The 15,948-nt window shown below is 38.4% G+C and overlaps 1 protein-coding gene across 1 annotated transcript; it reads left to right on the plus strand.

The window, feature by feature from the left end:
* The first annotated feature begins 420 nt into the window (after positions 1 to 420).
* On the plus strand, positions 421 to 15,859 carry sgk3 (serum/glucocorticoid regulated kinase family member 3). Its single transcript, XM_014966858.2, has 17 exons — positions 421 to 676; positions 5,779 to 5,959; positions 6,132 to 6,215; positions 6,343 to 6,415; positions 6,517 to 6,592; positions 7,484 to 7,559; positions 7,737 to 7,786; positions 7,866 to 7,923; positions 8,645 to 8,728; positions 8,815 to 8,946; positions 9,390 to 9,502; positions 10,992 to 11,028; positions 11,347 to 11,433; positions 11,610 to 11,705; positions 11,844 to 11,999; positions 12,880 to 12,969; positions 15,046 to 15,859. The coding sequence occupies exons 2-17, from the start codon at positions 5,882 to 5,884 to the stop codon at positions 15,214 to 15,216; spliced, it is 1,461 nt and encodes a 486-aa protein (XP_014822344.1). The 5' UTR covers positions 421 to 676; positions 5,779 to 5,881; the 3' UTR covers positions 15,217 to 15,859.
* The last annotated feature ends 89 nt before the right edge of the window (positions 15,860 to 15,948 follow it).

Consider the following 15,948-nt stretch of genomic DNA (forward strand, 5'->3'; position numbering starts at 1 on the left):
CTGAATGGGTGCCAAAACACTTTACACCAATCTGACGATTACCTAAATAACAGATTAAAAACAATAAATATTGTTGCCGTTTAGCTCATTTATCCAATAATTCAGCGTCAAAAGAAGTTTTTTAAAAATTGGAAATTTAGCTTATTTTGTCGATATTTAGTTTTTGGTTAAAATGCAATTAAGTGCGATTGATTAATAATGCAGACAGTTAACTCGATTTAAATTTTTAATCAGATCCCACCACTAGTTTTTAATAGTTATACCTGTCTAAGTTTGTTAGTAAATTTCTTGAAGTAGGAATACATTTGAACGTAGATATTTAAATATGTAAAAGGCACAAAAGTAACTCGAGAAATAGTTCCTGATTTTATTTTGAAAAACCTCACCGGATGTCCAGTAACTGCCTGCGCGCTCCCGTGACTAATTTCATTGGAACTTTCTGCTGCAGGAAAAGCCCGATGTTTCCTGCTTCTCTCATTTGTGAGGCGTTCATGGACAGCCACCAAAACACACCTTTGGTTTGAGAGTCCTTCGAGGAGGTTTAGCCTCTTGTCTCACGGACAAATGTCACCTGTTCGGACATTTTAAAGGCTTCAGTTCTAAACATCACCATTGACAAAAACAACAAACAAAAAAATCAAAAGGAGAAACGGGCGCAGCATCAAAATACTGTAAGGTACGTGATGTTCACGTTCAACAGTTCCCTTGCTCTAGTTTTAAGAGCGTAGTTTCGGCTAACTCTTTTCAGGTAACGGTGTTTACTGCTACTTTATGTAATCGTACAGCTTCAAAATATTACATTACATGACAAAACTGAGTATTTTAACGGACTCAAACAATGTAAAAGCGGCCGAATTAACTGCATTTCTGTCTAGCTTTGACAGCCTTCCGTGGATCATGTGAGATTTTTTTCTGAATGGGTTGTTATACACACGAAATCTTACTACAGCCTGTTGAATCTCTCATCTACTGCATGTCTTCGTTTTCTCTGTCCGTCTTTCTGTGTGTGTGTGGTCAGCTCCTCCCTTCGCTGGCTCATTTTCCCTCCGCTGATCTCTGCTGGAGAGACTTTTTCCTCTAATACACGTGATGTGTGTTTAGATTTAAAATTAAGCACCAGGAACAAGGGAAAGATACTAAGACCCTGCCAAACAAGTCTCCTACAGTAAAGCTGGAGTAGCTGATTGCTTTAGAAATGTGCCACATCCTCTGACTGTGCAGATTATGTTTTAGCAACATGGTTCCCTACTAAGAATGTTGATGCAGCTGTGTCAGCCTTGTAAAACTATTCACAGCTCTTTTGTTTACCTTTATAACCACAAACCACAATACTCTAGATTGGGAAATTACCTTGCAGACCCACACAAAGGTTCGTTCAAGCACAGTTGGATGGATGACTCCTGCGAACATCCATAATTTGCCTGTATTTAGTTTATCAATTTTCCCCTCCAGGTAATGACGTGCCCATTATCACATTATCTATGCAGAAGGTGTATGCAGCACCTCCCCTTTAAGTACTTACACATCACATGAAAATACTCTTCCTCTGATTATCTCTCCCTTTACACCTGCAATTTCTCTGTTGTTTCGTTTTTGTTTGCATGGTATTATAAATCTGCCTCTTCATTTTTCAAGTTTTTATGGATCCTCACTCCTTATTCTTTGATTTTAACAGGTGGTTGCAAAACAGGAAGAGCTGCCACAATTTAAATTAATCCAAGTTGACCGATAGCTGTTGTGGTCTGATTAGAAGGAAAAAGAATTAATGTGACCCAATTCTATCAGTAAATAAAATCAATAAACCACTATGATTTGCTCAGAGAAAAGTCCATCTCAGAAGTATAAATCAATATTTGAATGAACTCAATTCAATATTTCAACCCTAATGTTCAGATGTAAAAATTATATATATATTTTTTTAAATCAGTATTTGTGAATCTGTTGTTTATAAATCCTATTTGTAGATCTATTAACTATATTTTAATTAAATGAAAAAACAAAAATCGACACGTGATGTAGTTCCAGACGCCTATTAACAGATATATTTGTACATCTACAACTATTTACTGTTTTCTATCTTTTATTTAAGTGCATCAGAATAAAGGGGGCTGAATATTAATACACCACGCTCTGCCATATTTTTTTCTGTTAATTTTGATTTGTCAAATGAATCAAATTCCAGTAGAAAACACAGTAGTTTGTGGTTGAAACCTCACAAGCGGGATGAAAAGTTCGAGGCGTATGAATAATTTTGCACACCGTTAAATGATTACAAACTAGCTGCACTGAGGAGAAGTTAAATTATCTCCCTGGAACCTGATTTCTGTTTCGGATCTTTGATCGCCGGCGCACAAAGCGAACCGTCGTCAGCGCAGCCTGTTGATCTTTACGTGTCGTCCGAGCCGTAGCGTCAGGTTCAGGATCGACGTTAATGGAGAGGACGGCTGCTTGCATCATGGTTGACCGAGTTCATGCCAGGCAAGCCGCCCAGCTGCACTTCCTCTGACAGAGATCTGTCTCTGCTGCATTTTAATTAGATTCCAACACGAGAACGTAGTAATAACTGCCATCCCTTAAACGCGAAGGCTTTTTAACCCAGCCAGTCGGATTTGGGTTCTTGTCAATGACTGTTTGATACATAAAAAAACGTTAAGCGGTAATCCTTTGTTTATTTTCTGAAACAGGTTTTCATCCTGCCCATGCAACAGGTTCCTCCCTCAATTCTGCTCAGCTTGCACGCTCGCTGCTTTGTTCATCCGAAGCCACATGCCTCGCCGAGCATTCATGTCAGGCCTCCCACCCTACTGTCTCCTCGGCTTCGGTTTTGTGGCTCAAATTCCTCGACATGTGCGATACAGAAAATACCTTTAACGTCTCCGCAGGGTATTCACTGGTGCTATTTCTGATTCTCTGTTGTAGCCTGTTGAGCCTGTCACCACAACTTAACTGGCGTAGAGCTTGAAGAAATGTGGTTCAAACAACCTGATCCGTTTCCTTTTTGTCGTCATTTACCCTCAGAGGATTTGTTTTTAGTAGTTTGGGAGTCTTTGTGCCAATGGATCACATTTATATAAGTTACACAGGGCACAATCTCAGGTTATCTGAGACGGTAGGATTTCTGGAATGTTAAAAAGCGGGTTCTACCCATGTGTTTAGAGCCATTTCGCCATGAAAACGGGAGCAGATGTGAACCGATCCGGGGAAGTGCCAACCTTTTTTTTTTTTGTGCATGTACCAGCCTCTGTTGCATACACTTGAAGGGTTTCATAACACAAAACACCGTCGGCTTGTTCGCTTCAGCTGAATCGCTGTCCTGTATAGAAGCTCGGCGTTCAAGGGAAAGATACTTTGAACATCGCACGTCTGTTTGTGTACACAAACGTGAGTCAAAGTGAAACTAAAAGGCAGGGTTTACCAGTTCTGGATGGAGAGGCCATGGACTGGGACCGTTTAAAGACATTTACTTTCAGGATGTTTTCAGGAACGTTCTGAGAGAGGGAGAGAGAGAGGGAGAGAATGTAAACACAAAGACTTTCCGTGTGTTCTGAGCAATCGGCAGGGTGGGTTTTTTTTTCTTGGACAAAAACTGCTAAACAAACTGGGGCTGACCTCACTGACATCAAACAATGGACAAGTCAGAGCCATTGACAAAAGGCTTTGTTGCGACGTAGACGTTATATAACTCCAAGGATGTTCTTCTCTGGTTAGATTGTACAGTGCTAAGAGTCTACAGTACGGCCAAAATCTAATTAGACATGTCCTGTCATTATGCGCCACTGCTTTTCCTCCTCTGTGTTCTTTTTTTTTCTTTCTTTTTTTTTTTTTCTGGAGGCTAATTATTCATACCACCGCAGAGTTAGGTTAGTTGGACGCAATGCCAATGTTTTGCATTGGCTCATCCGTTGTTTTAGCATTTTTAGAAAGACGCCCGTCCCATTGAAACAAACTTCTTCGTATGAATAACGTTGTTGGTCCTAACTGTATCTATTTGGGACTCAAAGTTTATTACACGTCCACAATGAGCTTTATAGTGCATGGCAAATGTATTTACACACTTCACATTTTATGTCAAGAACACACCTAAACGTATTTAAGTTAGATTTTACGTGCTAACTGCTGAGCCGTGTTAAAATGAGGTATAAATGTGAAGTAGAAATAACTGAAAAACTATTCCTGTTCATCTCCACAGCATGATCCTGCCATTAACAAGCTTAACAGTGGGGAGGTCTTCAGAGATCCATACGTTTTTGACTGAAGTTTCTGTTTAACAAGTAGATGGCCGCTAAACTCAGTGAGTTGCGCAGGATTTGATTTTACTGGAATTGCATTGAAAGGGGTTGTAGCGAGAAGCGGTGCGAAAAAGTTCAAGGGTTCAAAGGGTTTAACAAGGCATTGTATTTAACAGATGAGTATATCAGAGACCACATGTGTGAGAGGCGTGTGGGCGACAGCGTGGGATGAGTCAGTGACAGTGGAGGGAGGTTGTCAGAAATGGACTCTGATCTGTCTGCCATGTGTAAAGAGGACAACAAAATAAACTACAATTATACATTAGCAGTGAAAACGTGGAGGCAACTATAGGCTTTAGCTGAGGAAGGAGTGGGTTAAACATTAGTCTGCCATAACGAGCTCAGCGGCTCATTTGTCGTCACCGGTGTGGGGCTCATGTTGTTCTTCCTCGAGAAACTGAAAGGACCACTGGCCCAGGCTGTTTCTAATATGGGCTAAACTTTAAGCAAGCAGTAGATAAATTGCATTTTTAACAGCTGAAAAACTGAAAATGCTTACAATCTGACCTTAAAATATCTCAAACTTCTCTCTACCATAATTTCTAAAATATTTCATTGTATATAGTGGTGCAAGTGGATTGGCTTTAGTTGTGGTAAATTCAATTCAGTTGCACGTACACTCCAATTGATCCAAGTCTTCAAATAGTACAACAAGCTCATTTATTATTATTATTATTATTATTATTCAAATTATCTCAAAGAGTTTCTGTCTAAAGAAAGCCAGCAGATTGCTTTGAGTCATTGACTTATGAGCAGGCAAAAACTCAGAGCGCCTATTTGACTAACAGGAAATAAAAATGCATAAATGAGACGGTCATCTGAAAAAGGATTGCTGAGACGACCTAAAGATTCATCAAAAATGCAATATTAAAAATTCAATAGGACTTTTATTGCGATTATCTTTAAAAAAAAATCTCTCAAACATAAGCAGTATACCAAAACCATAAAAAAAAACAAACTTTTTTATTGGGATTTTTATGTGGCTCACACAATACAAAGTAGAGCATAACTGTAAAGTGAAGAGAGCTGCAATGGAATATCCATCTGTTTGAATGGTCTAGTTAAAGTACAGACCTAAATCCAACTCGGAGTCAGTGGCAAGACTAGGAAACTGCTGTTTACAAATGTTCACAATTTTGAATGGAAAAACCTCAGTTTCTAAACTTGAATGAAAGGTGCTGACGTTTGTCATTTTAAAGGTACAAAATGTTGAATGTTATTTATTTATTTTTTTATTTTGTACATTTATTTTGCTGTTTAAAAAAAAAAAATCTAAAATCTAACCACAGTGCAAGCATGTACATGCACAGGAGACCTTCCTAACAACAGCAAGACGACGACTGAATTAAAAATCAAACTGATTTCAGTTTTCAAAGCCTTCTTCCCACCAAGTGGGACTCAACAGACCCATGATATGTCTAGAGATCAGATGAACACAGGTTTCACTTCCTGAATTTCAGAGTGGCCTATTCTCTTTTCTTCTACGCAGCAAAGTCTCAGCATGAGGGTTGGCCACTTGCACACTTGAAGTCTTACCCAGGAGAGCTCATTACTTTACGACTCGGTGCCTCTGAACGCTGACAGACCCCAAGATGGAGGAGCAGTCCAGTTTCCCTAATGTCAGCATTCCCTGCCACAATGAGCAGAGGGACAAGAAGAAGCGCTACACAGTGCGTTGTTTCCATTCACACACAACACACACACACACGTGTGTGTGTATGTTTTTAATTGGAAATGTCAAAGTGGATCTTTGTGGTTTAGGGTCTCACAGTTTTGAAGCAAACACTGCCATTTGTTCATCTGAAAATCTTTTCTGTTTTTTTTTTGTTTTGTTTTTTTCAGGTTTACAAAGTGATGGTGTCTGTTGGAAGACATGAGTGGTTTGTCTTCAGGCGATACGCAGAGTTTGATAAACTATATAACACAGTGAGTCCAATTTTCTCCACAAATAAATGTGATGCGCCGTAAATTTGAGTCTTTGATTGAATTGTTTGCATTTTATGACGATAGCAGTGATGCTAACTTTTTACTTTTGTTTTTCTTTCCAACTCAGTTAAGAAAACAGTTTCCATCTATGAACTTGAAAATACCAGCAAAAAGGATATTTGGGGACAATTTTGACCCAGGTGAGTGAGTGCTAATAAATGAAAGCTCCAATAATAATCAGATTGATGCATTTTGTGTGTATTTTGCTGTTTCTGTTCAAAACATGCATCCTTACTTACAGAATTCATCAAGCAAAGAAGAGCGGGGCTGCATGAGTTCATCAAGCGGATTGTCACAAATCCTCAGCTTTCCAGCCAGTAAGTGCTGCAAATATGTTGGAGGAAATAATAATTTGATGACAACATTTTTTTATGGTGGATTTATTGTGATGTGGAGAGATGGAGTACCACGCCAAACTCCAGATCAAACCTGAAATTGAGTTTTACCATTACAGATTCTCCTGACCTTTAATTCATGTAAAGTACAAATAGTTTCTTTCATTCCATCTTCCCCTCCAACTTGGACAAGACAAAACACTTGTCAAACAGTAGCTACACCTGTGGATGGAAATGCTCAATCTTTTTCATTGGAGTCAGGTTGATCATTAGAAAGGAAGTGGATCAACTCAGCTGAGCTGAAGCTCCTTCTTCCTGTCTGTTTTACTTTACAGATCATTTAATTTTTTACTTTTGAAGGTGTTTTCTTTTTTTGGTTCATGTTTTCTATTAACATTTGTTGAAATGCTTTTTTTTCTTTTTTTTTTTTAATGAAAATGAAAACAAAAATGTTTGCAATCGTGTTGACCAATTAGGAGACATCTTACTGGTTTCCTGATATTTTACGTAAATATGTATTGCACTAAATGATGTGCAAATTAGTTTCTAACACTGGATTGGATTTTTGCTTGATATGATTGCTACTCATTTAAAATGAATCTACAGTCTACTCAGATGAAATATTTCTTTTCTCCTGTGTACACTGCTAACATTTAAAAGATACATGTGTATATATATATATATATATATATATATATATATATATATATATATATATATATATATATATATATATATATATATATGTTTTAACTCTGATATAAAATTTATTGAACCAACATTTAGTATTACAGTTTTATTATTCAGCTCTGTTTGTCTAGAGACTCTTACCGATGTTTTATAAATTTCTTTGTTCCAAATTAAACACGGCAGTCCAGATGTAAGGAGCTTTCTTCTAATGGACAGGAAGCACCAACTTTCAGATGCCTCTGAGGACGAGGATGATAAAGTAAGCGAAGACTCGTGTGAACAGATGTATGAAATGTTTGCTTCTAAAGCATCCTGGTTTAGCCTGATAGAATCTCAACATGTTTGTTAAAAGTGTGTGGCTTCTCTCGCAACTCTCCTCCTCGGTTAGTTATGTCCTGGTAGTTAATGTAGATAATGTTTGTCTGGTGTTTAACAGAACAGCTCTACCTCCAGAAACATTAACCTGGGACCCTCTGGAAATCCACAGTGAGTGTCCTTCTTTGGGTGATTTTTGTGTCCTCCATGAAGGAGTGACAAACATTAATGTTGTATCTTTGTCTTCCAGGGCAAAGCCTACAGACTTCGACTTTTTAAAAGTTATAGGAAAGGGGAGTTTTGGAAAGGTAGGAGAACCCTGCGTTATTGGGATATATGCAATCCTTTCAAAAGTGTTCATACACTTTAAACTTTTTTACATTTTGTCACATTGAAACCAAAAACTTCAGAGAAACGTATCCTACTATTATATATTGACCCCCCCCCCCTTTAAAATCTAGGAATGTGTATTGCCTGGAAAGTTACCTAATTAGTAAATATTGAATTGTGTGTGTGGCATCTTTTAGTCTGATACCTGTAAGTATAATCCAGTGCTACAAATGCCTCTCATTGTTCAGAATTAGTGAACAGAAGGACCTCTGAAGGCGATGGGCTGAACTGGAGTTTATTTGGAGGTATCAGAGTCAAGGGGGCTGAATGCAAAAGCATGCCACACTTTGTAGATTTGTATTTTATAAGAATATGTCAAAAACCGTTTTCTTTCACTTCACTACTAGACTGTGCTTTGCTTTGGACTACTTTATGATCCCAATAAAATACCCTGAGATGTTAGACAACATGTTGAGTGTCACGTTTTATTGGGGTGGGGGAGTTTAGTACTATTTTGAGGCACCTATGTGTTAAAGTTTATTTAAATGAAAATTGTTTCAGTTTTGTGCTGAGGAACAACTCAGTTTTAGTTCTGCATCTGTTGGCCTTTCCATTCAGGAAGTGAGAATCAGTTCGGGAATTACTATGGTTACCTCTGAGTGCAACATCTAACTTGCTTTGTGTTTCCTTGCGACACAGGTTTTCCTTGCGAAACGGCGACACGATGGAAAATATTATGCAGTCAAAGTTTTACAGAAAAAAGTCATTCTCAATAGGAAAGAGGTAACGTTTCAAATCAGCGACAATCGCATGAGCGCGTTGGTGTTGCTGTGTTGTAACCCTCCCTCTGAATTTATTCTTCCAATCAGCAAAAACACATCATGGCAGAGCGCAACGTCCTGCTGAAGAATGTGAAACACCCCTTTCTGGTTGGGCTTCACTATTCCTTCCAGACCACAGACAAGTTGTACTTCGTCTTGGATTTCGTCAATGGAGGAGAAGTGAGTTGTTTCTGTTTAGGAGGGAATGAGGCGCGTGCACAAGACTGACTCACATGATTCAGCCGTGGAATGAAGTAATACAGGATAGAAGCACTGAGCAGCTTTGATCGGAATAACCTTCGAGCGGTTATATTCTGGTTCAAACATCTGCATGTTTGAAATTCTTCTCGGAAATTACGGCATTACTCAAAAAAATGACTTGTGTGTGACTTCCTCTGGAGATTGATGTCAAGTGTGTTTCGCAGTCTTTTTTTTTTTAAGTAGCGATTTGTGACTGTGAGAATGACTAACGGCAGCCTGTGTCTCTGCATGCACACAACCTTTTCAGATGTTGTGTTAAATCACTGCATTTTCAATCTGAATTTAAATTAAAAAAAAAAAAAACAACAAACCTGTATGTTGCTGTGTTCCCAGGAAAATTCACTGGAACGTTCTCGTTTCAGCTTTTCTTTCATCTTCAAAGAGAACGGACATTTCCAGAGTCGAGAGCAAAGTTCTACATTGCCGAAATGGCAAGTGCGCTCGGATATCTGCATTCTCTCTACATTGTTTACAGGTATGCCGAACCAGGCTTTGCCGAAGGTTAGGGGTTTTGTGACATATTTTGTAAATGTACTAAAAGAATATTATCAGTTTGTTGTGAGTTTATGTGACAGACCAACACAGAGCAGAAGACATGAAATGGGATTTCCTAATGAAAATATGAAAGGTCTAGCATGCAATGGCATTTAGTCCCCATTACTTATAAGCTTCTAAATAAAATCTAGACAACCAGTTGACTGTCAGTGTAAATACAGCTGTTCTATGACGCTTTAGAGCTTTTTTTAGAGAACAAACAGCATCTTAAAGACCAAGAAGGACAGCCGACATGTCAAAGATAAAGTCCTGGCTAATCCGAAATGCAAAGATGTTGACAAACCTGCCAAGAGCTTGTTGTCGATCTAAACAGTCAGGCTAGGAAAGGAAAGATTTACTCTGAGAAGCAACCAAGGAGCTCCACTTCCAAAGGAGCTGCAGAGAGCCACGGCTCAGGATGGGCAAATCTGTTTACACCACAACAATTGGTCGTACATTCTTCAAATCTTATCTTTTATGGAAGAGTAGCAAGAATAACTCACTATCCCCCACCTTAAAACAAGGCCTTGGAGGCATCATGCTCTGGGGATGCTATTGTTCAGCAGAAACAAGGGAGCTAATCATGTTTAATTGGAAGACGCATGAAACTAAAGACGAGGCAGTTCTGGCTGAAGACTGGGACAAACGTTTACTTTTCAGCAGGACAACGACCCTAAACATACAGCCAGAATGATTTTATATCAAAATGCATCCATGTCGTTCAGTTTAGACCTAATTTAATTGAGAATTTGCTGCAAGGCTTAAATGTTGATGTGTACCAATGCTCTCCGTTCACCGTAACAGAACTTGAGCTACTTTGAGAAGAACGATTCAGTTTCAGACAAACCCACTTGAGCTGAATTTAAAATAATAAAGAAAAACAACAACTTTGTGTTGGTGCATTGTGCAAAATCCCGGTAAAATGCATTGGAGTTTGTGTTTGTAACTTGACAAAATGTGGAATAGGTCAAGAGGTATGAATACTTTTAGTCTAGTTACGTTGGAAACTAGTTCTGTTGAGTTAAGAGTTAAGAGCTGATTATTTGAATGAACTAAGTCCACTATCCCAATATGGACAGCTATTTAAACAGTTTTAATGTTGACAGGTGACACCATTCATCTATTAGCATATTTTATGCATCGTCATGTTGTATGTGGCACATGAAGTTTATTCTGGCTGGTCTATATCTTCTTATTTCTCTTCTGTTCTCACCACGAAGGCATTTTAATTAAGAAATAACACATGTACTCCCTTTATTATTATCTCAAAAAGATGCAAAATCAGCTCTCAAATATGATAACAGCCTGACCACGTAGTGTATTCCAACTTTAGACCGTGTATAGCAGATCAAGCTTGATCTAAAAAAATTTACATTTCAAGCAGATATTTGATTTCTAATAAGAATTATTTGTTATTATTTTTCCTCCAGAGACTTAAAGCCAGAAAATATCCTGCTTGACCATGAGGTGAGTGTTTATGTTTACATTTTTCATTTATTCCACGCATGTCGTTCTGTTGGACAGTTTTGTTTTGTTTTTTTACATGCTCAGAGTTTGTACCCCAGTTTTCTAGGAATTTGTGCACCATGTCTTGTAATTTCCAGCTGGAGGTGATGCATGTGATTGGATTAGGTCTTACTGTGTCCTGCGAGGACATGGTGAATGGGACTGACGGGGTTACTTTACTGGCAGCATTCCTGGCAACAATGGAGACCTCAGTGTCTGGGGATAATGAGGTGCTTGTTTGGCACGATGTCTAAAAGTGTCCGCGTCTTATCTTTGAAGGGACATATCGTGCTGACTGACTTTGGATTGTGCAAGGAGGGCATTTCCCAGACGGATACCACCTCTACATTTTGTGGAACTCCTGAGGTAGCGTGAATGTTTGCTACATATCCTGCAACCTTTACAGAAGCTTTGAGTTGAACACATAAGAATGATTTGCTTAAGTTGCTTTTTGACAGGGAAAATGGATAGCATCCGCACAAACGTTGTCAACTAAAACAAAATATCAAATTAAATGTCATATTTGTGTTTTTGCTCTTCAGTATTTGGCTCCAGAAGTCCTGAGGAAGCAGCCGTACGATAACACCGTGGACTGGTGGTGTCTGGGATCTGTGCTGTATGAAATGCTCTTTGGTTTAGTGAGTTTCTCTTCAGTTGTTTCGATCATTCAAACGTGAACATTTATATTCACGGTCTTCACAAACTGTTGAATCATCACAATGACTCAGGCATGCTAACGCTGTTCATTTGTTTTTGTTGTTTTTTTTATGCTCTAGCCTCCATTTTACAGCAGGGACACACATGAGATGTATGACAACATTCTCCACAAACCGCTAGCAATGCGCCCTGGAGCTTCCACCACAGCCTGGTCTCTCCTTCAGGGTCTGCTGGAGAAAGATCGCACACACAGACTGGGCTCCAGAGACGACTTTGTGAGTGTTAATTCACATGTTCCTTTTACTTAAACTTTTTCAGATTTTCATCCTACGACCACAAACGTCAAGGTATGATATTGAGTGGTGTATAAATATTTTTAAAAGTTTTGTTTTTCGCAAACAAAAATCTGAAAAGTAGCACATGCTGTTTCATTCGGCTTCCTTAAATCTGATACCCCTAAATAAAATCCAATTGCCTTCAGAAAATGCCTATATAGGAACTACCAAGCAGGTCAGAGCTCAACTTGTGGAGAAGCTAAAGCAGATTTTGTTTACATGACTATCATAAGCTATTAGCACAAGTGTGAACAAGTGTGAACCTACTAACACATGATGACCCCTCACCGTAACTGACAGGCCCAATATAAACTCTGAAGTTTGTTGCTGCAGTGAGACAAAACCTACAAAGCAATTAAAATTAAATTTGTTTTTGTTCTTAGCTCCCTCTGCTGGCTGATCTGGGAACAGAGTTTCTGCACAGTTTGGAAAAGTATAGAATTTGATTAAAGTTATTCCCAGAGAGTATTGGGGGAGGGGGGAAACAGAGTATGGAAATATTTCTATTTCTTTTCCTGTTGTCTAAAAGCTGTCTTTCTATCCATTTTTCAACCATCTATCCAAATGCTTGCCTTCCTTTTTTGTTCCTTTGTTTTCTTTTTTCAGTCCCCCATTCCTTCCTTTGTTCTCATCTTCCTTCTGTCCTTCAGTTCCTTTGTTCCTTCAGTCCTTGCATCCTTCCATCCATCGTCCGTCCCTTATAAGCCTTCCTATTTAGACAAGAAAAAGAGGCAGGTCTGGAAATGTGAGTTTGGAAAAGTATGAAATGTCAACCTCACAAATGTATAGGAACCCTTTGATATGTCTTTTTTTTTTTCAGAATGAGATCAAAACCCACAATTTCTTCTTATCAATAAACTGGAAGGATCTTGAAGAGAAAAAGATCCCACCTCCATTTACACCTAATGTGGTAAATATGTTATTTACATTTGCCTTGACTGTCTTGTCAATTTTATGCAACTTTGGCATAAAATTGGATTACATGTTTAGAACAATATGTTTTCAGTATAGAAGTAATCAATATCATATGCCTACTTAAAATCAGTTGAGCAAAAAAAAAAAAAAAAAACAGTTCCTATGCTCATGCAGTGTTGTGCATTTCATAATGCAATGTATCTTGCAGGACCAATTTTCCGTCATTGCATTTACAACCCCTGGCAAAAAGTATGGAATCACCAGTCTTGGATGAGCACTCATTCAGACATTTCATGCTGTAAAACAAACTCAGATCAAAAACATGATACAATATTAAGGTCGTTCCAAAGTGCAACTTGTTGGCTTTCAGGAACACTCAAAGAAATGAAGAGAAAATATTGTGGAAGTCAGTGAATGATACTTTTATTGACCAAACACAGGGAAATAAATATGGAATCACTCAATTCTGAGGAAAAAAGTGTGGAATCACTCAAATTGGAGGTAGAAAAAAAAGGACACACCCAGTCTATTTCCTTTCCCTAAATGGACACCTGCCCCAGATTAGATGTGCCCGTTAGTGTGCAGTTCAAAACACCTGCAGTCATGACACCTTGGAGGGCTGCTGGACGAAGTGGAGTGGTGAGAACCATGGCTCCAACAAGAGAAATGTCCCTTGAAACAAAAGAGAGGATTGTGAAACTTCTTGAAGAAGGTAACCCGTCACGCATGGTTGCTAAAGATGTGGGCTGTTCACAGTCAGCTGTATCCAAGATATGGACCAAATACAAACAGCATGGAATGGTTGTTAAAGCCAAGCGTACTGGTAGACCAAGAAAGACATCAAAGCGTCAAGACAAACAACTTAAGGCCATTTGTCTTGAAAACCGAAAAAGTACAACTAAACAGATGAAGCATAAATGGGAGGAAGTTGGAGTCAATGTATGTGACCGAACCGTAAGAAATCGCCTAAAGGAGATGGGATTTCAATACAGGAAAGCTAAACGAAAACCAGCATTGACACCTAAACATAAAAGAACGAGACTCCAATGGGCTAAGGAGAGGCAATCATGGACTGTGGATGACTGGATGAAAGTTGTCTTCAGTGATGAGTCAAGAATCTGCATTGGACAAGGTGATGATGCTGGAACTTTTGTTTGGTGCCGTTCCAGTGAGATTTATGAAGAGGCCTGCCTGAAGAAAACAACCAAATTTCCACAGTCCTTGATGATATGGGGCTGCATGTCAGGCAAAGGCACTGGGGAGATGACTGTGGTTAATTCTTCTATCAATGCACAAGTTTACATTGACATTTTGGACAGTTTTCTCATCCCTTCAATTGAACAGATGTTTGGTGATGATGAAATAATTTTCCAAGATGACAATGCATCGTGCCATCGGGCAAAAACAGTGAAGGCATTCCTTGAAGAAAGACACATTCAGTCGATGTCATGGCCTGCAAATAGTCCAGATCTCAACCCAATTGAAAACCTGTGGTGGAGATTGAAAAAAATGGTCCACAAGAAGGGTCCAACCAGCAAAGCTGATCTGGCAACTGCTATCAAAGAGAGTTGGCACCAAATTGATGCAGAATACTGTTTGTCACTCATCAAGTCCATGCCTCAAAGACTGAAAGCTGTTATAAAAGCCAAAGGTGGTGCAACTAAATACTAGTGATGTATTTTGAATGGTCTTTTGTTTATGCGTTTTTCATGATTCCATACTTTTTTCCTCAGAATTGAGTGATTCCATATTTATTTCCCTGTGTTTGGTCAATAAAAGTATCATTCACTGACTTCCACAATATTTTCTCTTCATTTCTTTGAGTGTTCCTGAAAGCCAACAAGTTGCACTTTGGAACGACCTTAATATTGTATCATGTTTTTGATCTGAGTTTGTTTTACAGCATGAAATGTCTGAATGAGTGCTCATCCAAGACTGGTGATTCCATACTTTTTGCCAGTGGTTGTAAAATGTAACTTAACATTTCTGAGACACTTTTTCCTACTGTCTGTCATTATACAGACATGTATTTTGTTGTTTTGAGCCATGCAATTTCTGAATGTTTTGACAGAGCTGTTCCAGCGATATCGCAAACTTTGATCCCGAGTTCACAGAGGAGATGGTTCCCAACTCCATCTGCTGGACTAAAGAACACTCCATTGTCAACGCCAGCGTTATGGAGGCTGACGATGCCTTTTTGGGATTTTCTTACGCCCCGCCTTCTGATGATTCATTCCAATGAAACCTCCCCAGTGGGGTTCCTCATTTGCCTTAACAATTGTAACGTTGTTTTTTTTGTTTTTGACTAAAGGGAAAAAAGTTAGAACAAAGAGGTTTATTTGTCCTGAGAAGCCAAAGCAACCAACAGAGAATAACATGCATTTAAAACATATATTGATTGGAAGAAAGTCTTTATATTTTACCTGTTTTGTATTTATATGAATATATATATAACAGATGCTATATTTTAGAATTCAGCTAATGTCCTCACTTGGTAATGTTATTTCAGGTCTTTACAAAAAATGAGCCTTAAAATTATCCCTGAAATAAAATCAATAAGCAGGCGTTTGAAAACTTGAACAGTTCACTGTACTTACAAAGAAAGATCCTATCGAGTTAGTCCATATTCTTATAAAATAATAAACAAATGCTTGTTGTATGGAGGTTCTACTTGGGGAACAAGTGGATTATAAGCATTTTTGGTTTATTTGTCATGCTAGTTCAGTTGCCTAACAATTTCCTTTTTTTTTCCTTTTATACTGGAATGTTTGTTTTTGATTTTATCTCCTTCAACACATCTGTTCATATAATTAGAAATTCACAATACTTGTCTTCACCTGACCTGTACTTCTGCAGTAATGATTAAAAAAACCAAAGCAAAAGTTTATATTGTGTGTTTATTAGTATTTTTAGCTGCTGATGTAATATTTTTTAGTTTATATATTCATATGCAGATGTGACTGAAAATGAGACA

Source organism: Poecilia mexicana, unplaced genomic scaffold (assembly GCF_051168715.1).
Source record: "Poecilia mexicana isolate PSO_F unplaced genomic scaffold, ASM5116871v1 scaffold_20, whole genome shotgun sequence".
Lineage (NCBI taxonomy): Eukaryota > Metazoa > Chordata > Actinopteri > Cyprinodontiformes > Poeciliidae > Poecilia > Poecilia mexicana.